General features: G+C 36.4%; 1 protein-coding gene across 9 annotated transcripts in view; it reads right to left on the bottom strand.

The window, feature by feature from the left end:
* GULP1 (GULP PTB domain containing engulfment adaptor 1) overlaps positions 1 to 25,964 on the bottom strand; it is a 313,380-nt gene that overhangs the window by 101,197 nt on the left and 186,219 nt on the right. For all 9 annotated transcript variants that reach the window (XM_004477045.5, XM_071216224.1, XM_058300508.2 and 6 more), the window contains one exon: positions 22,435 to 22,496. In XM_004477045.5, the coding sequence (XP_004477102.1) occupies positions 22,435 to 22,496 (62 nt within the window). The remainder of the gene's footprint in view (positions 1 to 22,434; positions 22,497 to 25,964) is intronic.

Here is a 25,964-nt window from a genome sequence, read left to right on the forward strand (position 1 = left end):
ATTCTATTTCCCTAGAGAACCCTGACTAATACACCTTGGTAGTAAGATTGGGGTTCTTTTTTTTTTTTAAGATTTATTTATTTCTTCCCCCTCCCTCTATTGCCTGCTCTCTGTGTCCATTTGCTGTGTTCTCTTCTATGTTTATTTGTATTCTCTTTAGGCAGCTCTGGAAACCAATCCTGAGACCTTGCAGAGTGAGAGAGAAGCGATCATTCTCTTGCGCCACCCCAGCTCCCTGGTCTGCTGTGTCTTTTATTGTCTCTCCTCTCTGTCTCTTTTTGTGGCACTATCTTGCTACATCAGCTCTCTTCATGGGCCAGTATTCTTGCATTGGGCAGCACTCCTGCGTGGGGCAGCACTCTGCACAGGCCAGCACTCTGTGTGGGCCAGCTTACCACATGGGCCAGTTTGCCTTCACCAGGAGGCCCTGGGTATTGAACCCTGGACCTCCATATGGTAGATGGGAACCCAAATGCTTGAGTCACATCCACTTTACATGACTGGGGTTCTTGAGAAAAAGAATCTTAAAAAATGAGATTTCTGAATTGGTTCTGGGGTTTTTGCAATTGGCTCTCAACTCTGATTATATTCAAAGACACTAATGACTCTGTTTCTAATAATCAGTAGGCCACTGAAAGACCATGGCATGAGCTGGCAGTAGAGATATGCAAAATATCACCATTGAATATGACAGCTTCCGTGCTTATAAGATTCATGGCTCTGGGTGAGTGTTTTTGACACCGTAACAGAGTTTTGTGGAGTTAAAAGGTAAATGACGTTGGCTGGCTATCCTAAATACACTGGATATAGTTATAAAAGAAAGGGATGATCTGAAGGCTTCAATGTATGCCCTTAAAGAAAATCTTGTTTTTTGCAGAACAGACTTGAGAGCTCTGAAAACCAGAACCAGAGTCTTACTGTGTAAGTAGCCTAGTTACAATTCAAACCAAAATCTCAACCTTGCAGGGTATCTGCTATTAAAGTGTGGGCACTGATTGGAAAGGAGTGGAATTGTGAGGATTGGGATATAGAGACATACAGTTGATGATGATGGCAGAAAGGACACTGACACCTTAAATTCTGCTGAGACTTTGCCAGATGCTGAGACTTTGCCAGATAAACCTGTAATGGTCTTCCCTTAGGAAATGGCAATCCAACTTCAGTCTACCCAAAGGAAACAATCATCCAACTCTCAGCCTTATGTCATAATATTGTCCAGAGGGAGCTTGATCATCTTTCCCTCCCACAAGATACCACATTGAGCCATTATATTGATGATATTATCTTGACTGGATGAAGTAAGCAATAAGTAGCAACTACTTTAGACTTATTGGTAAGGCATTTGCATGTCAGAGGACAGGAGGTAAATCCAACAAAAAATACAGGGGTCTTCCACCTTGGTGAAATTTCTATGTGTCCAGTGGTATGGGGAATGTCAAGATATCCCTTCTAAAGTAAAGGATAAGCTACTGCATCTGGCACCTTCTATGATCAAAAAAGCAGCACAATGCTTAGTTGGCCTCTTTGGATTTTGGAGAGAATACATTCCTCATTTGGTTGTGCTATTCCCACCTATTTACTGAGTGACCAGAAAAGCTGCTAGTTTTGAGTGGGGACTGGAACAAAAGGAGGCTCTGCAACAGGTCCAGCTGTGCAAGCTTAACTGCCGCATGAGCCATATGATCCAGTACATGCAATGGTGCTGGAAGTGTCTGTGGCAATTAGAGAGGCTGTCTGGAAACTTTGGAAGGAGAGTCACAATGTAGACCCTTAGGGTTTTGGAACAAAACTGGGTCATCCTCTGCAGATAACTACTCTCCCTTTGAGAAAAAGCATTTGGCTTGCTACTGGGCCTTAGTAAAGACTCAATGCATAATCATGGGCCACCAAGTTACCATGAGACTTGAGCTGCCTATTATGAGCTGGGTGTTGTCTGACCATAAAGTTAGGCATGCACAGCAGCACTCCATGGAAGTGGTATATATGATATAGAGCTTGAGTGGGTCCTGAAGGCACAAATAAGCTACACAAGGAAGTGACCTATATGTCCTTGGCCACCACTCCTACCACATAACCTTCTCTGTCCTAGCCCACAGTTATGTCCTCTTTGGTAGTTCCTTACAATCAGTTGACTGAGGAAAAGAAAACTCTGGCGTGGTTCAGAGGTGGTTCTGTATGATACACAGGTACCACCTGAAAGAGGGCAGCTGCAGCAAATTCAGCCCCTTTATGGAATGCAATAAAGGACAGTACTGAGAGGAAATCCTCCAAATAGTCAGAACTTTGAGCAGTGCACTTAGTTGTTATTTTGCTTGAAAGGAGAAATGGCCTGACATGCATTTGTATACATGATTCACAGGCTGTTGCTAATAGTTTGGCTGGATGGTCAGTGACTTGGAAGGAATATGATTGGAAAATTGGTGACAAGAGGTCTGGGGAAGAAATATGTGGATAGATCTTTCTGAGAGGGCAAAACACATGAAGATATTTGTGTCCCACATGAATGCTCACTAGAGGATGACTTCAGCAGAGGAAGAATTTAATAATCAAGTGGATAAGATGATCCATTCCATGAATAGCAGACAGCCTCTTTCCCAGCCACTGCTGTCATTGTCCAATGGGCTCATGAACAAAGTGGCCATGAAGGTAGGGATGGACTCAGCAACATGGAACTCCCCTCACCAAGGCCAACCTGGCTACAGCCACTGATGAGTACCCAATCTGTCAGCAGCAGAGATCCATATCAGCCCCCAATATGGCACATTTTCCTGAGATGATCAGCCTCCTACCTGGTAGCAGCTTGATTACCCTGGACCTATTCCATCATGGAAGGGACAATGATTTGTTCTAACTGGAATAAGCACATACCCTGGTTATGGGTTTGCCTTCTCTGAATACAATGCTTCTGCCAACATTACCATCCAAGATCTTATCGAATGACTTATCCACCATCATGGTAAACCCACACAGTACTGGCTTCTGATGAGGGAACACACTTCACAGCTAACGATGTGTAGTAATGGACACACACACTCATGGAATTCAGTCATTTTATCATGTTCCCCAACATCCTGAAGCTGCTAGATAGAATGGTGGATTGATCTTTTGAAGACACACTTATGGCACCAATTAAGTGTCAATACCTTGCAGGATATGTCAATGTTCTCAAGGAGACCATGTATGCTCTAAATTAGTGTCCACTCTATGGTGCTGTTTCTCCCATAGACAGGATTCAAGGTCCAGGATCAAGGTGTAGAAACAGGAGTGGCATTATTCACTATTATCCCTTGTGATCCACTAGGAAAATTTCTGTGTCTGATTCCTCCATCCTTAAGCTCTACTGGTCTACAGGTCTTAGTTCCAAAAAGAGGAGTGCTTCCACCAGGAAACACAACAATTCCTTGGACCTGGAAGTTAAGGATGCCACCTGGCCACTCTGGGCTCCTCATGCCTCTGAATCGACAGGCAAAGAAGAGAATTACTGTATTTACGGGGGTGATTGATTTTGACTATCAAGGGAATATAGGACTGCAATTACACAATGAAGGTAAAGAAGATTTTCTTGGAATATAGGAGATCCCCTAGGGTGCTCTTAATATTACCATGTCTTGAGATTAAAGTCAATGGAAAACTGCAATAACTCAATCTAAACAGGACTAACAATGGCCCAGAATCTTTAGGAATGAAGGTTTGGGAAACCCCTCCAGGCCAAGAACCTCAGCCAGCTGAGGTGTTTGCTGAGGGTAAAGGGAACATGTAATGGAAGAAGAAGGTAGTGACAGATATGAACTACAACAACGCGACCAGTTACAGAAAAAAACACTTCAATGGTCACGAGTATTTCTTCCTTGTTTTGTTATAAGCACGTATGTTGATGTACATAAAAAGAATGTTTTGTTTTTTTCTCTATCTTGTCCCTTTATTATATGGGATAAGCTGTATTAATATCATGTTGTAATACTTGAGGATGTCAACTTTAAAAGTGAATATTACCCAAGCATACCTATTCTGGAGTGATTTATTGTGTTTGTAGTTGTATTCAGAGCAGAAGAGTATTGTTCGGTTAAAAAAAAAGTCTGTTGTTTTTATTTAGAGATTAAGTATGGTTTAAGGTGATGGGTATGTCTGCCAATTTGACAAGGGGTGGACTGTGATGGTTAGGCTAATATGTCAACGTGGCCAGTTAACAGTACCCAGTTGTTTGGTCAAGCAAACACTGAGCTAGCTATAATGCAAAGACACTACATAGAGTTTAATGATTAGTGTGTTGATGCATCTATGGCTGATTACATCTAGAACCAACTGAGGAGACTGCCTTCAGCAATGAGTGATATCTCATTTAATAAGTTGGAGACCTTAGAAGGAGAAGTTATTTCAGTACTCAGAGAGAGAATTCCCATCTCTGCTTCATACAGCCAGTGTTTTCTGGGGAACTCATCTAGGACCTTCATTAGCACCCCTGACTTGCAGCCAACCCTATGGAATTTCAACTCATGCATCTCCATGGTCTCATGAGATATTTTTACAAAATCTCAAACTATTTGCACATATTTTCTGTCAGTTCTGTATCCCTACAGAACCCTGACTTATAAACCTAGGAAGGCAACTGTGGAATTATGCTCAATTTCTCCCTTCCCATCACTTCTCTTTTCTGGAAACATAAGGAAATATCTACTTGAAATGCTCTTCATTTCCCAACTCTACTTAACAGGAGTAACAACAGTAGCCTCCTAATTGGTGTCCCTTTAGTTCCATTCAGCCTGCACTGCATTCTCCACCAAAGGTCTCAGCATTATATCACTCTGATTATGTCACTCTCCTGGAGAAAACTCTTTAAATGTTCTCACCAGACCTAAAGGAAATGGCACACTCCCATCAGACACTGTGATGACAGGATTTCATCTCTTAGGAAAAATTTTGTTAATCTGTTCCCCAAAATACTTTCACACTTATTTCCCCTTAATTCATCTTAATAATAGCTAATAATAATGAAAAAAATAATATTTATGAAGTTATTACTTTTTGCCAGGTACTGTTATAACACTTCAAATGCAATTAGATATTTTATCCCACAAACTAAATTATTACATCCATTTATAGATGATTAAATTGAAGCACAGAGAAGTTACATAACTTACCAAGATCTCATGTAATTGGCGGAGAACAAGTTGAACCAAGGTATCAGGATCCAGAACCTATGACCTTATTGCTTTTCCTATCTATATACACTTGACATTATAGTTATATATTGAACCCTTGGATTTTCTAAAATGTATCATGTTCTAGAACATCTCTGGGACATTGTACATTCTATTCCCTCTGATTGTAAAGTCCACCTCACCAAAATCACTAAGACCATTTCTACTAGTTCTTTAACACCATTAGGAAATCTTTCTTTAGCCCTCATTCAGATACTTCTCAATGAAACTAAGGGACTATAATGCATAGGATAGAATAAAGTGACAGCTGGACTGGGTCTGCTCTATACATATCTCTGGAATGTGTGGAAGCTTAATATTGATACTTGACCAAGATAAGAATAAACTGTCTTGAAATCAAGACTCCTTTCATATATGTTTGTGGTTCAAAATCTGGTGGTAGGGTGTCTTATGTGATTAACAAAGTACTCTAGAGTGATGTACTGGAAGTTTCTCAGTATCCTGATACTTCTGTGTGCATTCTTCCTCTTACTGTAACACTTCCTTTGCTTTATTACAGCCCTATGAGAGTAAAATTCAAGGAGTTTTGTGTGTTCTATCACTCATCCTGCCTTGTGTAGCTCTTATGGTGGTTCCCTTCCATGAGACTGTGGAATAGGCATTTTATACACCTGGAGTCAGGCACCTAATACATGCTCAGGAAGAGTGGGTTGAGCCAGCACATGATTACATCTGTGTGGGTACAGAAGGAACCATATGGAGTTAAGTGTCTAGGAATGGGGCACAGAAATACAGCATATGAACAGTCTGTTCTGGCTCAGGTTTCCTCTTAGTATTTTCTTGGGTGGACTCAGCAACTGACAATTTACCTGGCAACCATGAAAGTTAGATATGCATCATAGTGTTAGGGGTAGAACTATGAACTATAAAGATAAATAAGACCTGCCTTCTGAGTTTTACTGACAAAGTAAACAAGAAGTTATAGTATAGAGTTATAAGAACCATGACAGAATGCTTAAGCACAAGATATCATGAAAACCCTTAAGAGTAAGACTTAGTGTAGGAGGAAATGAAGAAGACTTCCTAGATGAAGAGTTAAGCTAACCCATAGGGCATTGAGATTTAGCAAGGAAGTATGGTGGTGTTTGTATATGTTCTAGGGAAATACAATGTCCTAGAGGAGAGCAAAAGTTTGAAAAAGATTGTGAGAAAAGACAAAAGAGCATCTGCCAAAATATGCAAATATGAGAGTTGATGTTGGAAAAAAGACAAATTAAAAGACAGGTTAAAAAATTTGGAATGGATTATGAGAAAAAAAAAAAACAACCCAACATTAAGTATACTGTGGTGGTTTGGAACTGTATATATCCCAGAAAATCATGTTCTCAAAGCTAGTCCATTTTTTTAAGTACAAACCTATTGTAAATAGAATCTTTTGATGAGGTTATTTCAGTAAAGGCATGGCCCATGGTGGGTCTTAATCATCTCACTGTAGTCTTTTATAAATGAGAGAGAGAGACAGACAGAGGCTGAGACTGAGACATAGGGAGTGAGAGAAACCATGTAAGTGAGAAGCTGAAAGTAGGCTGAGGCTAGAAGAGAAGGAAGAAATCAGCAGACACCACCAAGCACATTGACATGTGGCAGAGGAGTCCAGGATTGCTGGCTCCAGTTTTGGGGAAGTAACCATCACCTAATGATGCCATGATTTGGACATTTTTCTCATCTCAAAACTATAAGTTTGTAAGCTAATTTCCATTTTTAAAGCCAAGTTATTTTGGCATCTGAGCAGCTTAGCAAACTAAAATAGGCTTTGGTACTGGGAATGAGGTGTTGTTATTGCAAATACCAAAAAGGTTTTTTAAAAAGGCTCTGCAGTTGGGTTATGAGTGGAAGCAGGAAGAATTGTGAAATCGTGAGGTACTTTATAGAAAAGGCTTAGATTTATTTGAAGAGACAATTGGTAGAAATATGAAAGTTAATGTTACTTCTGATGCTAAATGTGTCACTGCAAACTGGAAGAAACATGATCTTTGTTTCAAGATGGCAGAGACCTTGGCAAAATTGAGTACTGATGTAGGATGGAAGGCAGAATTTGAAAGTGACTACCTTGGATATTTAGCTGAGGAGATTTTCAAATTAAATGTGGTGAGTGCGACCTGACTTCTCATTGTAGCTTATAGTAAAATGCAAGAGGAAAGGAATAAGCTAAGAACTGAACTCCTGGGGACAAAGAAACCAGAAACTGATGGCATGGAAAATTCAGAGCTTCTAGAAAGCAAGTTCCTAGAGAAGAGTGCTCCATTTAGGGTTCAACTGAACATGGAAAGAGTCAGTCATGTCAGTGCAAGTTAGAATTGGAAATGGAGTTATCCAGAAAGGATATGTGGAAAGTTCTTTTGTCTGATAGTTTGGAATCCTGTTTACTACACGTGAAACCAACACGTTTTTTGCATAATCTGTAGGAGCAGAATCACTGCCAGGCTAGTCTAAAACAGACATAAAAGGAACAGATTGAAGGAAAGGTGACTTCAAAGGCAGAACCATGGAAGCTGAGGTCTGGAACAAAGATCTTCTTGGGCCAAGAGAGCTGAGGACCCACCCAAGTAGGAAAGTGTGAGTATTCCCTGCAGCTTGGAGAGGGTTCACCTTCTGCTGTATTGTTCAGGAGTGTTAACACCCAGTTTTCTCAGATTCTGCAGGATGTGGAGAGTCTAGCCAACGCATTCCATGCTTGAAAGGAGTAGAGTCTAGAGCCTGGCTATCAATCCAGTGCTTGAAGATGTTACAGCCTTCATTCCAGTGTTTGCTGAGAGCCTGGCCTCTACTCAAGCACATGGAAAAAGAGTGGGGCTGCCCCTTCAACAGGCAAGACATCATTCTGTAGATGACTTTCAGACCTTGAAATCAAATGGAGTATGCCCTGTGAGGTTTCAGAATTATTTGGAATCTGTGAGTCCTGGTTTTCTTCCAATTTCTTCCTTCTGGAATAGGAATGTTTACTTTGTGACTGTCCCTCCTGTGTGTATGGTAAGCAGATAGCATGTTCTCTAGGTTTCACAGGTTTACATACTAGGGGAAATTATGCCCAATGATAGAGCTCAACTAGAACTGATTTTAATGAGACTTTGTACTTAGCATTGTTACTGAAATGATTTAAGGCTTTTAGGATATTGTGATGGATTGATGATATTTTGCTAATGGAAAGAATATGTCTTTTTGGGGTCCAGAGGGTGGAGTTTGGTGGATTAGAACTGTACGTACCACAGAAAATCATGTCCTTAAAGCTAATCCATTCTTGTAATGGATTATTATAATCCTACTATAACTAGGACCTTTTGATTAAGTTACTTCAGTTAAGGCATGGTCTAGGGTAGGACTTAATCCTCTTACTGGAGTCCTTTATAAATGGGATGAATACAGAGAGAAAGAGAGAGAAAGCCATGAAATCAAGAAGCTGAAAGCAATGAAACCTGAAAGCGAAAGGAAAGACCAGCAACACTGCCATACATCTTGCCATATGACGGAGTTCAGAATCACCAGCAGCCGGTGTTCAGGAAGAAAGTATCAGCTGATGGATATTTTTCTCAGCCTCAAAACTGTAAGCTTATTAGCTAATAAATTCCCATTGTTAAAGCCAATGGATTTCATGATATCTGCTTGAGCAGCTTAGCAAATGAAAAGTTACTTTAGGATTTTTAACTTGAGAAATGAAATGATTAGATTTTCATTTTTAATGGAACACTCCTATCATAGAGTGGGGTAAAGAACAGAAAGGAGATAAGATGAGGTGAGAAGACTATTGTAACCTCCCTTGCAAGAGAGAGACAATGATGACCTGAACTAATGCTATTGCAAGTATGGTCAGCAGGCTGAGGATGGTTTATGAGGTACTTGCTGCATTACATAAAAAGATGAGTATAGACATTAAGTGCCAGCATTTATAAATTTTTATAGCATTTCAATGTAGAAAACATATCTTTTGAATGTAATACTGTAATATTTTTTGAAATATCAACCTGTGTTAGATAAAGGGGAAAACATTCTTGTTTCAACACAGACAGTTTGGAAGGCACTGTTCTATACCATGTGGGTGGTAGCAGCTATGTGAAGAAGTAGGCAGATTCAAGAGGTTATCAGAGAAACAAGAAGTTTTAACATTTCACTTGATGTGGATAGTGAAGGAGAGAAACACTGTGTTCAAAGCTGATACCTCTGGTACAGAATTTTTTTTTTTAACAATAGTTGTATTTCTAGTATCCATTCAGCCTTCTTCTAGTAACTGGCCTAGTTTTCCTTTCGGGATCTACCATTGCCCCACAATCAGCCCACATAGCCCAGGAATTTGCAGTATTATAAGGGCTATGTCAATCAATTCATCCACTTTTCACAGAGATTGGTCTAGGAAGCAAATGATTCAATATCAACCCTATCAGGGCTGGGAGCCTTGCCTCTTGAAGGTGTGCCTCTTGAAGGATTGTGATGATATAAAACTGAAGCTGACAGGGGCCATTCAATAGAGTCAGGAGTTCTGTCACTTGAAACCAAAGAGTCCTAAGCAGTGCCATTGGCTGAGATGAAGAATACTAGAAGAGAAGCATGTTACTACAGAATGTCACAAACCAAGTTTGGGATGTGCCATTACGTTCTGTTCAACAACCATCAGAAATGGCATGTCTACTGGACAGAAGACGTATAGTCCTGGCATTTAGGGGCAAGATGTAGGCCAGAGCATCATTAAGAGGTAGATGGCAGTTTAAGTCTTTGGTTTGAAGGAGACTTTCCAGGAGGAATTTAAGATGAGAGGAGGTCCAAGGATAGCACTCAGAGCAACAGCGCTACTTAGGAGGTGATTTTAGAGAGAAACCAGCAAAGGCAACCGAAAAATAGTCCACAGAAATGTGGGGGGGAAAAGGAGAATACAGAGTTTGGAAAGCCAAAAATCTCTCTTTTTCAGACCTACAGTCACAAGGTGGCTTCTCTCCTATTTTTCCATATTTAAAACATGCATGCACAACCTCGGAGTTTTTCCAGGGGCTAGTTCTGTCAATGACATAGAGAACTATTAAAGGCATAACAGTTACTCCTTAACTATCTTTGTAACTCCAACTTCTCTCTTATACCTAGACTCTATAACTACAACTTGGCTGCATAATTATCATCTTGAGAAAAAGAAAGTGTGAAATAGTGATTTCCTTTTAGAGGACCATATACCCAAATGCAGACAGTCTGTGGTTCACTCTATTATCTTATCTAACCACATTTCTACAGTATTTAGGAAGATGATTGGGTTATTGGAGTTGGAATTGGAGCATGCCTTTGAGAACCAGAGACTTATTGGAGTCAGGAGATGGCTCTTGTGCCAGGCAAGAAAGAAGTAAACAAGTTCTTTTCCATATCCCATTTCATCACAACAAAAGGCTAATAAAGCTTGGCACTAGGGAAGTAGGAAGTTGGATTATTTTAGAGGAGAGGTGTATCAGGTACTGAAACCCTGAGGAGATAGAGCAAGGTAGGAAGGCCAAAGGGAGATAGGAAGGAGAGTTAGTACAAATTTTCAGGTGCTTTTCATGTCACTGGTCTTAAAGTTCCTTATGAGTAGGGTTTCATGTGTTTTATTGAATGTTCTTAATGCCTACAAGAGTGACTTGCTCACAGCACAAGAAAAGTTCTCCCCTTACATTAATTTATTTGGATGATGATGTGGTGTACAATAAAAGAAGGAACGAAGTTTGCTGGAGTGTAGTTGACAACAGCTGTGGTTAACTATACATTGTTTAAAATACTTTGTAGGACTTCAGAGTAACAGGGTAAGAGTCAAGTTGGGGGACAAGTCTTCCTTACCCTTAAACTAAAAAATAATTGTCTAAAATGATAAAAAGAAGGGGTAGAGGAGGAAACAGAGAAGAAACGTAGGGAGGAGAAAGGAAGTGAGAAAGCAATAATGACAAAATTTTACCCTGTAGCCACTATATATAGAATGAAAAAAAAATTAGTAAAATTCCTATACAATGAATGGAGAAAAAGATACATATCTAAATTCAGTAACCCCTTTGATTTTTTTTTCTTTTATTAACTTCAAGTAAAGGGCAATGTTTTTTATTTTAACAGAACATGTATATGTGGGAAGTGACTGTGGCTCAATCAGTTGAGCTCCTGTCTACCATATGGGAGGCCCTGGGTTCACGTCCCAGGGCCTCCTTGTGAAGACAGGCTCGCCCACACACAGCGGAGAGCCACCAGCCCTCAAGCACTGCAGAGCACTGACTCAGCAAGGTGACACAACAAAAAAAGGGAGACAAGTAAAAAAACACAGAAGAATGTGTAACGATTGGACACAGAGAGCAGACAGCAAGCAAGCTGTTGCGGGGGGTGGGGGGGATTAAAAAAAATGCATGTCATAACTTCCTTCTAATACAATTTATTCTTCCTATCTATCCATCTGTCAGCCTCATTTTCCTTAGTACAGTTTAATGTTTAACTATTTAATAGGGAATATCATTAATTCCAATAATACCGAGCTTTTGCAGGGATCAAGTGAGATAATAGATGTAATGTGCCTGGATGTATAGCGTTGTTCATAAAATGTCAAATATTTTTCATCTATACATCTAATTTGCATTTGTATTTGTGCAGAGAAAGATGCCTGGAAAACTGTTAACCAGAAGTGAACACTGGGTATTTCTTCCTTGTGAGCGAATTGTTGATTTCTCTATTTCTGTGCTGTTTAAATTTCAATAATTAGCGTATATAATCGGTATGAATTAATAAAAGTATCATTCTTAGAAAGCATACCACAGAACCTATTATGATGTGCATCTTCATTTCTTTACACTGTATTCTCTACACTCTGACATAAGATCTTTAACTCCCCAGTGACCTTTTTACTGGTTTACTATTACACTGTGAGAGGTACAGAGAGAGGAGGTGCTCTGATACCATCTGACTATTTGATCTAACGACTGGTACTGGATTCTACTTTTATGTTTTTGAATATGATTTTTAAAGTTCAGGAAAATGAACTACTTAGTTCCAGCAAGAAGGAAAAACAAGATGATAAACACTCTCCTGAAAACTAAAGAAATAGGCACACAAGAGGAGGCTATTCTTAAATGGAAAAATATGCAAAACTGCCCTGGAAATGAGGCGAGGTATACCAGGTAGTTTGTAACATTAAGGAAAAGTGAAAATCCATTTGAGCTTGATTTAAAGTTTATGTGTAAATGTATATATTTCCTACGGGATGGAAGATTATTTCCTTTAAACTGTTTCTTAAATTGCAAGAACACAGTGAGCTGGGACCTTGACTTGTCCTCAGAAGACTTTCTTGTCCTGGTGTGAGCCTGCTGCCTTCCTTATCTCATCATCATCTGAATAAAATTATATAAGGAGAGAACCTTGAGGGTACCTTTCTTCTATCTAATATCTTTCTAATAAATATTCAAAATGCAGTAATATAACCCACTGATAAATGCTAATTCATTGTTCACATCTTAATCATTTCCAAAGTCATGTTCTTTCCTGTCACGTTTCACTGCCTATGGCTATCCTTTCCTCTCAATTCCCATTTTTCATTTTTTCTAGGTTCTTTGTTCAAAAATGTTCACATCTTTGCTAGTTTTCTGATATTTAGCATGTCTTTATTTTAGTCACTCTTTAAAACCTATACAAAAAATGATCTTGTTAAAATATCATTCTACCTACACATCTCCTTTTGCACAGATCTCTAAATTTAACATTACAGACTTTAGAATGCTGCTGCTTCATTTCTTGAAGACCAAATCAGACCTTTCCTTTCTCAATTCTTCATCTATGTATGAACAGGTTTTCTGGTTATTTCACATACTGCCATACACATCCATATATAGAAACATGAAGTGAATGGTAAATGAATCCAACATTCTGAAATTTCCCCATTTATAAATAGGTGGTCTCAAGTTGGAAGAAGCATTTAAAGACATAAACAAAATCAAGGAGTTTTTATCCAAGGGATTATACTAATGCAACTATTATTAAGCAAATCATAATAAGGGAAATGAAATATTTTATATGAGCCTAGAGTTTGTGGCTTCTATGGTAGGGAGGCAACTACACAGACTATTTAATCTTCTTATCTCACATCCTTGCCAATCCCTGGCCAATCCCTTGCTGGTTTAAAGGATCCCCAAAACCTGGATTATAGACAGGGCTACATACAAAGAATGATTTTATACACAGCATATACAAGAGTGGTGTATATAAAATATATATATCAAAAGCAAATATGTATTTATACATATAAAATACATATTTGCCTTTGACTTCATTCGTAAGCTGGTTAAATAAGTTCATCTTTTATAATTGAGAACAGTCTATCGTAATGGGAAGAAAAATGGGTATTGAGTAGGAGACTTGATTCCTAGACCTAATTTTGCTACTACCTTGCTACATAACCTTCAGCAAATCATTCAGACATTCTAGACTTCAATTTACTTCATCAAGAAAGTGACAGAGGTAGAATAAATGATACCTGAAGTCCTTTTTCAATGTTAAAGATCTTTGAATCTGTAAGCCACATAATATCTTATAAAAACAACATCAAAACAAAACAAAACAAAACACTGTTATAAGGAACAATTAATATGGAGTTTAGTTTCTATTCAGTAGTTACCAGCAGATATATTACATGCTTTTAGAAGATTCTCATAGGTAAAGTGTTATTTTTACAATGTTGATGATCTCCAAAATTAGTCAACTTTTTGTTTTTTAGAAATTAAATTGGTTTTATAAATTCATTTCAACTATTGAAAAGTCACATAATGTTAAGTGTTTGTCAGTACTCTTTCTCCATTTATTCTTATAAGTCTATACCAACTACAAAGTCACAAGGCAGCAGAGTTCCAATTATTTCTACATTCTTCTAATTTGTGTTCACATTGCTTAGTATGAAAAATACATATAGCTTTCCACTGCAAAGAAGGCAATGGAAAATTAACATTTTATAGTATTCTAATTTCCTTTCAAATATATACCAAAGTCTTTTGGGCACATAAAGGGGCATTTCCAAATGATTACAGATGCAAAATTACATCAGTACATATGAGATAGATTTTTTGAAATGGGAGGAAATAACGGTTAAGGTTCAATTTATATGCTACTTTTCTCTTTTAAAGTGTTTAGACTGAATATATATTGTACATGCTACCATCATTAAAGCCAAGTTCTAAATGCTAAGAAATCTTTTTTTTTAAGGCTCTGTATAAAGTTGAATATTTGAAATGATTTCTATGCTTTGAAGTTAACTAAAACTCATTTTTTAAAAACAAATGAAATGGATCACATGGAATACGGTTGAGCTCTTCATACATTTGTTTACATTCCTTCCTGTGTCTACAACTGGCAAAACTGGCTAAGTATGTTTGCTTCTATTACAAGCCTGCTCTAAAGAATTTTATGAATTTGGAATTCTAAACCACTTTGGATGTTTTAGCATCTCATTGATTACAGAGATGTATATTTGCCTGTGTTTCCATGTTTCTAGAGGGTTAAAATTGATTTTTTTTTCTTTTCAGATTTTCCTTTTTGTCACTGAAATAGATACTGTTTATTTCTAAGACCCAAATTTTCTTTACTTGTTATAAACCTATATTAACATTTCATTGATGGGTAATTTATCATATATTCGCCAGAATAATTAAAGAAACGTTAGTAAAATGATTTAATTATATTAAAACCTTTCTTTACCATGACTCATTAAGCCAAATAATGTTGTAACTTTCTCTCTTCATTAACTTCCTACTCATAAAACTCCACTGCACAGTTTAAAAAAAGGTTTGAATGGACTTCCTTATATTTCTGTATTTGATTTTAGGACTAGGATAATCTTTGTATGAACATTTTACTCTAGAACACAGTTGTTGGGAACTATGGGGAACAGAAAACATTACCACAATGTTATTTTTCTTCACTGATTCATGCAAAACCTTGTATTGTATAAATATACAACCTTGTGTAAATGTACAAGGTTGGCAGTACTGAGTCTCCTTCATGCCAGAAGCTTTAAAATAACAGAAATTTATTCTCACTGATAAGGAGGCTAGCAGGTGAAATCTTGGTCACCAGGGCCAAACCTGTAGGGGAGAATCTTCTCTTGCCACTTCCCAGCTTTGGTGTTTGCCAGCAATCCTGAGTGTTCCCTGCCTTGCAGTGGCTTCACTTCAATCTGCCACCATCTTCCTTGTGTCTGTCTGTATCTTCTCCCATTCTTATAAGGACACTAGTAATACTGGATAAGGGCTTGCTCTGCTCCAATATGACCTCATCTTAATTTAACCAATACCACCTTCAACAGCCCCTTTTTCCAAATTAGGTCACATTCTGAGGTACTTGGGGTTAGAAATTCAAAATTTCTTTTGGGGGGACATAATTCAGCTCATAACAACCACTGGCCCTTCAAGAGACTCTGTTCTTATTCCCACTTACATAAATACCTCCATGTAGCCAAATCCAATGAACAATCCAATTGTCTTAATTTTACTGAACCTCTCAGCAGTATTCATCCCAGCTGATTATTCCTTCCTTCTTGAAATACTTTCTTCACTGGATTTCATTATGCATCTCTCTCTTAGTTTTCCTCTTATCCCAAAGGTCATTCTTTGCTATTCTCCTTTGCTGGTAACTTTTTTATCTCCCTGACCTTCAATCCTTGGAGCTCTTCTCCTTTATCTTTCTATATGTGATCCCCAATATTCTCCAGCTTCATGTCTTTAAGTATCATCTATATGCTGACGATTCCCAAATTACCATATTTCCATTAACTCTACAACTGCTTTGATTATAAGATAGATAAGCTCTATTTTTGTACCACTAAGGAAAAAACAACTGCCAGTTATCTTTCTAAGACACTATCAAATTTAAGATACCCCCTTTCTTCCAATCTTGTCTTTCCCAAGGATCCAGTCCCTATCCAGTCAGTGACAAATTATACCCTTCCTACTGCTCAGATGAAAACTTCTGGAGGGAAACGGACTTGGCCCAGTGGTTAGGGCATCCGTCTACCTCATGGGAGGTCCACGGTTCAAACCCCGGGCCTCCTTGACCCGTGTGGAGCTGGCCCATGCGCAGTGCTGATGTGCGCAAGGAGTGCCCTGCCATGCAAAGGTGTCCCCGGTGTAGGGGAGCCCCACGCGCAAGGAGTGCGCCTGTAAGGAGAGCCGCCCAGCTCTAAAGAGAGTGCAGCCTGCCCAGGAATGGCGCCGCCCACACTTCCCAAATCACCCTTAGTGTTTTGAAAAGGCAAAGGAACAGATTTTCCCATAAAACATGCAGAATGAACGCAGTCCTGAGGACACCTAGATTTTAGCCCCATGAGGCCCATTTTGGACCTGTGACCTCCAGAACTGTAAGATAATAAATCTATGTTGTTTTAGGGCACCAACTTTGTGGTAACTTTTTACAGCAGTGGTAGAAACTAATATGCAACCCATCAATAAACCCTGTCAGTTTTGTCTTCAAAACACATCCAGATCCAAAGTGCTTTTCCTCGGCTCTTACTCTGCTTCCAACCACAACCCCCCTCTTGCCTGGCCTCCTGCACTAGATTCCTGATGAGTGTCACTGCTCCCACCCCTGCTTGCTTACAGTCAATTCCTATTAAAAGCTGGTCTCAGATCTTGTCACTCCTTCTCTGAAAACTTTAAATTAGGACTTCTCAAATTTTACATTGGCTCGCAGGGCCCTACAAGAACTACAAGAGACCCCATGCTTCACTTCACATGTGCCTTTCAGATTTCATTTATTACTGCCTCCTTGGCACACTGCAATCCAGCCACACTGGCCTCCTTGCCAGTCCTTGAATGGTCAAATAGGGGCCCACCTGGCACTCAGTAGCCCTGTCTAGAATGCTCTTCTCCCACAGAGTCACATGTCTTACTCTTATTTCCTTTTAGTCTCTGCTCTTCTCAGAGAGATCTTCCCTGACCACTTCATATAAAATAACACCTCCCCATCCCCATTATCCAGACTTTTTTCCAATAGAATTATTGATGCATGGAATACAATACATTCATTATTTGGATAACATTATTGGGTAACTTCCAAATTAAGAAATACATTATATTTAGCTTCTTGAATGTATGCTCTAGAAGGGAAAGGACTTTCATCTATTCTGCTCTCTAATCAAGTCTGATGGACTAGATCAGGACCTCACTTATAAGGATCTCAGTTTGAAGGAATAAATAATAAATACATGTATGAATGAATGAATGTATGCACAGATGAATGTATATTTACTTGTATACTACATTTCTTTGTCACTCCTATCATGTGTATGTGCATAGGTGAAAAATCAATGTAAGATGTTATATTCAATAAGGATATGTAATTAAACCTAAATGCTGATCATTTTTATTAAAAACTTATGCTCCTTTAAGCAGTCCCTCCTTCATTATTGTATTTTTTAAATTTTAAATCTGGTGAAGTCTTTGGTAGTGTTATAAATAGGTTACTGTTTGAAAGAAGTGTCTTTCAAAGTTTTGACTGTGAACCGCAATTTCATGGAATAAGTTGATGTTTGCCATATGCATTCTAAAAACGTATCTTCTTTTTCTCTTCAGTTATATTCCATCTTTAAGTATATGCCTGTCATGACCTACTACAGTGATTTCAGGATCCCATTTTTCATGCATCATAACCTACAGTTTTAAAAACACTAAAACAGAGTACAGAATATGCTGGATTCCCAATGAACCAAAATAGTATTAATACTGTTACTGTCTACTAAAAAACACATGCAAAAATATTTTAAAAAGTTAATTAAACCTATATAGTATGGTACTTATTAGACATAAATGATGATTTTATATCTGCATATAACCTGAAATAGTCACACTATGAATATTCAATGAAGTGGTAAACTAGAATGTTCTATAAAATGAAAGAATGAAAAGCTAAAATATGTTTTTTAAAAAATTAATGAATTAGAACATTAAGGGAGAAAACTATTACTTTAAAACTAAGCACAAATCAACAAAAATATTTATATATTTCCTCAGGGAAAATTGTAATTCTTAAACAGTTCTGTTAAATTTATCAGCTTAATTTTTAACCAGTGCATGCCAAAAGTTAGTGAAGTGATGGGAATCTTCTAATGGTAAAAAAATTCTATTTAGCCAGAAAGAAAACAGTTATTTTTCCTGGTCTCTTCATCAAAACTGTTCCTATGTTGAATCAATTCTCCTTCTGGACTTTCTGACACATCTTAATTTTCTGCTACCTTCTCTACTACCCTATGAAACATGTCTACCCTATGTTAAATTTATTACCACACATTTGACCCATCAAAATAATTCCCTGTGAGGTTTAATGTCATCCCATCTCTCCTGATCCAAATCAACTTTAATATCACGAAGGTTTATCTACTTAAAAATCTTATTTGATTAGTTCACATCTCAAACTGCTTCTGCTATGCAACACCCTCCAAATTTACCTTTTAAGTCTTATCTATCATGAGTACGTGTGATGATCAATTTTAAGAATCAACTAGCTCAGTGAAGTGAGTGCATCCAGCACTTGATTACTCAAACACGAATACTGGTATTCCTGTGAAGGCATTTTGCAGATTTGATGAAATCTACAATCAGTTGACCCAATGTAAGGGGGGAGATTCACGTGTCATCTGGGTGGATCTGATCCAGTCAGTTGAAAGAAATTAAGCACAGAACTGAGGTTTCCCTGAGGAAGAGAAAATTCAACCTGTCAACTACAGCATCAGCTCTTGACCAAGAGGTTCAATCCTGTACTCCTGATAGCTTGCCCTATGGATTTCAGACTTGCCTAGTCAGCCCACACAATCACATAGCCTGATTCCTTGCAATAAATCTGTATCTATACCCACATTTAGATCATCTATCTATCTATTTACCTACCTACCTACCCTATCTACCCTCAGAAGATACATATATACATATATATCCAACTGGTTCATTTTCCTGGTGGAACCCTGACTGATACAGTACTTTACCATAATTCATGCTATACTCTCCAGCCCAATTCTTGTCATATTCAGTTTCTGCCTTACTTACTGACTGACTGACTGACTCTGAGCTCATATTTCTCCAAACCTTTCAGACTGAATTGTTACTTCACCCTTGTTTTGACCCTTGGAAATCCTTCCTCATCCCCACGTTCATAAAGTAACAGTAACTCACCATTCTCTGAATCTCTAAAGATTTGTGTGTGCCATTTGAAAGGCAGTGAACATGATCTTTCTTTTATGTTAGTTATTTTTGTGTGATTTTTCCTTAATTATATTAAGCTTCATGATATTGCAAGTCATGTCCCATATAGCTCTAAAGTTTTAGCAACATTCAGCAAAGATTCAGGAATAGTGCCTTATATCAAACAACGATTTAATTTCTGCTGAGTGAATAAAAAACTAAGCGTTATTACACAGAGAAGAAAAAAAACAAACCTTTGAAGTCATATAGACTTCATTTTTTTTAGACTGGTTTTTGCTACTTTATGACAGAATGCAAATTACTTAATTTTTTAGTCTCAGTTTTTTCATCAGCAAAGTAGTGATACCATTAATAATCACTGCACTGAACAATGGCAAAGATTACATGAGATATTATAAAGCACACCAGTACAATACCTGGCATTTATTGGGGCTCGATGAAATGTAACAATTTTGTAATTACTTTGGCAATGTAATTATGCACTAATTCATCAAATATATATTGAACAACTCCTGTGAGACAGGCAATAGGTAAGTCCTATGAAAAATTTCAAAAAAATAAATTACTAAGAGCTAACATCTCTTAAATAGTTATTTTATTCTAAACTCTCTTCTAAGCACTTCATCTAACTCCTTTATTTCTAAAACTACTCTATTGGGAAAGTGCTATTAATATCCCTATTTATAGATGATTAATATTAGGCACAGAAAGGTTAAGTAATTTTCCATAAGACACATAGCTAATAAGTGTTGAACTAGGAATATGAACCAAGACAAAGTAGTTCTAAAGTCTGTATTTCTTTCCATTGTACTAAGCTACTTCTTGTGGATAGGACTTGATTTCTCAAATGTCATATGTTGGGGAAGTGAAGGCCCTCTCCCAGCCCTCACCGATCTCCCTCCTGTTCCCTTCTTGCTTGTTTGTGTGCAGGTGTTTATGTTCCTATTTGTGCTTGTTTGCATGGGGTGTTTGGTATGTTTCTACTTTGCAAGAGACCACAGGCATCCGGGGGAGCCATTAAATCTTAACCAGCCTGGGCTCCTTGGCAGGGCACAATGAATGCTCAATGGCAGAGCCCACCCCCACTGGAGCACATAAAAGCTTAAGCACTCAGTCGGTGCAGGTGTCCCTCATCTTCAACTCTAAGAGAGGCATGCAGAGCTGCCATTCACTGACAATGACCTGAGCAGCTGGGACCGCCAACATGAGTCTTTTCCTCTGCTTTTTTGGACCTTTTGTGCCATGCAAGCAGTCATTTAATGGGAACCTCTCTTGTGCCTGAGCCAGTGTTTCCATGACCTACTATACTGAAACTTGCTCCACACCATGTAGTCTAATAAGAAATATAGAACATTCTTCAAATATAACTGTACTAAAAGGTTAATATAAAAAGCACCATAAAGAAGGGAATTCAAAAAAAATTCTTCAAATAGGTTTAAATATACTTCGTATACACGTTATATATTATTACTCAGGAGACCACATTAGAATGGACCAAAGGAACCTGTCTTTCAAATTTTACTGACCCAAGTTTGGAAGTTATTTCTGTGCCCTCTACTTGATACAGGATTTCTTTAAGCTGTTAAAATGCATCTGTGAATAAGCACAGGTAATTGTTCCTCGTACATAAGGAGATCGCCATTATCACACTAATTCACATAGTTAAAGACAGTTCTAATTATAATATAATCTTTCAATCATTTATAAACCAGTTTTTCAATACCAGGCTTTTCAATCATACATAAAAAATAAATAATTCTTGGTGGTGTCACTTGAAATTTAAAATTCTATTTTAATTAATATATGAAAAATGTAAAGGAATAGCAATTTTCTAGATTAAAATTCCTTTTTTCTTATAGTTTTTCAATAGTTAACATAAGGAACTTCTATAGAAAAGATGGGTAACAACTCAATTTTTCTCATTCAGTTAATCAAACTTTGCATGCGAAATCATGACAACCAATTCTCAAGTTAACTTCATAAGGGGATTCATAAGTATTGTGGCAATTTCAAGTATATTATTTTTATAGAGCCAACATTTTACAGTACTGTGTAGGAAAAAAACATCGTTGCTGCATTCTACAAATCTCACTGATAAGCACCAACTCTAGAATGATTTCCAGTGTCCCTTTAAATATTTCTTCCCACTGTTCAGACTTGGACCACCACTCCTAGAGGTTTTCCTACCACTATTGACTTTCTGTTCAGAAAATGTTCTTCTATTTCCCCTCATACCTAATCTCATTATGTCCCAGATCATTTACTAATCCATCAAACTTTCCATTCTTTCATTAAAACAGTGTATTAATTTTCTATCTTTGCTCCTGTGCTGTCCCCAAATTTCAGTTGTTTAAATTCAACCCACTGTCATATTCTTAAACCTAATTGATAATTCTCTTGTCTCTTACATTTCTCTAAAAATTATTTGTTTCAGAGTTCACAAACTACAAAATAACACCTTTCTTAGACTTTTTTGTAAATTTCATTCATGTGTTTTTTCCAGTTGTCCAAAAACAAACAAAAAAAAATTTGAGAGTATACAGATTGATGTTTCTACTTCTCCATTAAAATGAAACTATATGAACAAAAGAATAATAAAAAATGTGCCCTTTTTCTGTACTTTCTTAGTAATTGCACTTTTTGTCTCTTGTTTTGGATGATAATTACACCTATTAAAATTACAGCTCATTTTTCTCATTTCCAGATTAACTTTGTATATTTAGTCAGTGTAATATAACATTAAAATGTTTTTAAAGGAAGCTAATATATTGGTTATCTATGGGCCTTGACATTGCAACTAATTTTAACAACAGCCAAAATCACTTGAAGAAAATGTTTGACTTAAATACAAACTATGGAGGATATGCTTTTTATAAAGAGAGCATTTATTTCGGGAAAAAAAGCTTTTCACGCTATGTGCTAAAAAATTTATTTTAAGTAGCTCTTTGTTTCAGCGATAGTTTACCAGAAATGCTAATATATAAGCAAAGTTCTAAGGCCAACCATAATTTAGTAATAATACTATAACAAAATAAAATATCATGTAAACTCTTTTTTACCTTTGCATTATAGGGAATGTAATGTTTTGATAAAGCTTCAGGCATATGCATCCATGTTTTATCTGCAATGAGAAATACACAGTGTTAACTAAAATTATATGTTGTTATGATGTCATAGTCATACATTAACATTTATAGAGGGTATGAGATGGGTGGCGACGTTTCTTATTCCGAGGCTATTAATTAAGAAAGAACAACTAGTCATATAAGAACAATGTAGCTGGAGAGTGATTATAGGATGAGTCTATAATCTTTCTCTATAAATGAATCTATAAAACTCTCTTTTAAAGTTTTCAAATAATACAAAACAACACTGAAATTTTTAAGAATATATATAAAAATGGCATCTGTTGGGGCTGTAATTATATCAATTACATGATTAAAAACAAGTATCTTTGTTTTATAAATTGGGAAGGTTAAATTCCACAGAACTCATGGAAGTATTGAAAAAAGCAGTGGAAGTTGGTTGTTAATCTTATTAACAGAAGCTCACTGAATAACTGACTTCTTGAAGCATTTTGTTCAAAAACTGGAACTAATCACATCCACTTACCATATCACACCGACTTTCCTTGGTTGTCTAAAGGGAAAATACTAAACAGGGTTTATGAACTCAGGAATGAGATTCACATTTTTTGTGTGGAAAAAATGTCATTACGCAAATATTTTTTATTATATTTGGATCACAAAATTGTCATATTTAACTGATATTGTTGGCATTCTTAATGAAGTGAGTTTAAAACTACAGGAGGAAAACAGTGATATATTCCAAAATGTCAGTTGTATTCAAGGATTCCAAAAGACATTAATGCCATGGCAAGTGAGAATTAAAAGTAATCTATCTCAAACGTTTAACTATGTCTTTGCAGAATAAAAATTTGAAACATTAAGGGAAAATTAATTGGGTAAAAGATTAATTTGCTTTTCAAAACCCTAAATCAATAACTGAGTTAAAACTGGTGCCTAAAGAAGAGACTAAGCTATTGAAGTTCAGTTTTCCATATACATTGAAAAATTATAATGAAACACTGTTTAACAGCATTTTGAATGAAGGTAACAGCCTCTCCATAACTAAGTAGAAGAAATGTACTACTATATCACCATAAGTTTATACAAATCAAATTGTGTGTGTGTGGCTGAGCTTATCTGGAATAAGACTTCTCAATCTTAAAGTTTGTCCTGTCTGTTTTACTGGGGTTTTGTGTTTATTTTCTTGGAAGTTAAAAAATTTAGAACCAAAATTACAAACAACAAAGATTGATTTTATTAACAAACACATTAAGTAAGTAAACACTGAAATGAAATTTTGGACAAGCAACAATTTATTATCGCTCAATTTAGAATATCTTAAAATGGTATAACAGAACTAATTTGATTTCACTAATACATGCTTCTCAAAATGGTAGAATGTGAAGGCACAGAGAAAATGGCATCCATTTCTAGAATGTCGTTTTTATTTCACAATTTGCAGGACAGTACAGTATATTTATGTTAAATGTTTATAAAGCACAATGTAAAATTTGCAAGAATGTCGAAGACAAAACATGAAGCATCAATGAAATCCTGTGTTCATGTTGACTTTACAGGTGATTTCTGTCTACTGGGGTAGATGTGTGATAGCTGTATTTGTGCAAAATATTTTGAAAAGCAATAAATTCTGAGCATCAAAAGTAATATTAACATTGACATTAATGTGCAAATTTTTAAATTTCTTGTACAGATTTCATCTTAATATAGACTGACCTTACGACTCCTAATGGATCATGATATGATTAATTCAAGAATAATCTGTGTTTCAATTTGGGATACAGTTTTGCCCTTGTATATTAGAAGGAATAAATCACAATACTGCACAATGAAACAATAAAAACACCGAAGACTTTTCTTAAGGAAACCTAAAAAGATATCCAATTTCTTTTACCTCTTAAATCAACTCTTTTCATGCTTTCTCTTCCATAATATGTATCATTTCTAAAGAGGATGTAAAGTCTGACTAAATCTGAATATGGTATCTACTCATCAATATGTCAATGGTAAGTTAAAGAAAATAATGTGTACTTAGTTGAATTATATTAATCACATTTACTCACATCCTATGCTTTATGCTTTTATATTAAATGATTTTTTGATGAGTGAATAGAATATAGGATTTTTAAAATTCAGCAAGAAAGGTAATCAGGAAAAGAAGCTATAAAATAAATACATTCATTGAAATTTAATCTATGGTTATATCACGTTAGAACAATTTTTACAGCTTAATAAGTCAAAATAATGCAATTCTAATTCAGTCTTTTCTTTTTCAGAATCTGAGAAACTCCATTCCAGTTACAACATTTGCAAAGTAAATGAGTGAATTAATTCAGTCAAAGAATACCAGACAGATTATCAACTGGGAGAGTTACTAAAAAGGAAATGTATGTTTAGGTTTAAGATGACAATCTTTTTCTCCTGGGCTTCAGAAGCCCAGGATCATTTAGTAAGAGTGCACATGATGACCAAGTAAATTGGAAATCTATAAAATAAGAGGTAAATTTTCAATAACAGGAGGAGACTGTCGTGCTTTGTTGAGATTATTGCATCCAGTGAATGTGAGTTCAGTTATTGGATATATGACTTATTATATATTGTCTGTGATATAAGTACAGCTTCAGATTATCAGGCTATATGAATTCTGATAAAATTTAGGTTTTCCAACTCAAATTAAAATCCAGTTATATAATGTTATTGGTTGAAATCAGAAGCAGAGGCTCTAAGAATTTTCCTTTAACAACCTCACTAAATGAGAGAATCAGAATTGGTTCATGAATCTGAAGTAGAACCTGAAGTTCTAGCTTAATGGAATAAAATATTGATCATTAATTTCCTGATAAGGATACTTAATTATTAGACTTGAAAAAATAGGAGGTCAAAACAAGTTTAAAGAGAATGAAACAGAAGGAAATAAGTGCTTCTCCTTTTTTTATCTTCTGAATCTCCAAATCACCTGTTTTCACAATAGTTATATTTCCATTGTGCTCTCAAATGAGGCAAATAACACAATTGCTATTTACATCATGATCCAACCCTCAAGATTTCTCCATGAAAAACTGTTCCAAATCCCTTTCAAAAAACAATAACATAGAAATGCAGTTTCAACTTTAAAAAGCGGAAAGTCTAGGCATGTGAAAAAAAAAAAGAGGGCATAGAAGTGTTTTAAAAATGTAAGATAGTATGATTAAAGTGATGACTTGTGATGTACGGTTTCTGCTAACTTAAATATATTTAAATATATCACAAATTATTTCTAGACATGTTATAAGAAAAAGGAATATAAAGGAACATTATTTTACCTTTGGTATATGTTTTAAATCAGAAGCAAACTACAAACCTCAGTAAATATCATTTTGCCTTCCGGTTTTCCAAGATTGAAAAATGCCTAAAATGTCACATTAACTAAATCACTATGGAATATTAATCCTTTGTACCACATTCAAATGTTTGAACATCTTTCATTACAGTGACAAAAAAAGTTTTTTTAAAATTTTATTATA

Source organism: Dasypus novemcinctus, chromosome 7, assembly GCF_030445035.2.
Source record: "Dasypus novemcinctus isolate mDasNov1 chromosome 7, mDasNov1.1.hap2, whole genome shotgun sequence".
Lineage (NCBI taxonomy): Eukaryota > Metazoa > Chordata > Mammalia > Cingulata > Dasypodidae > Dasypus > Dasypus novemcinctus.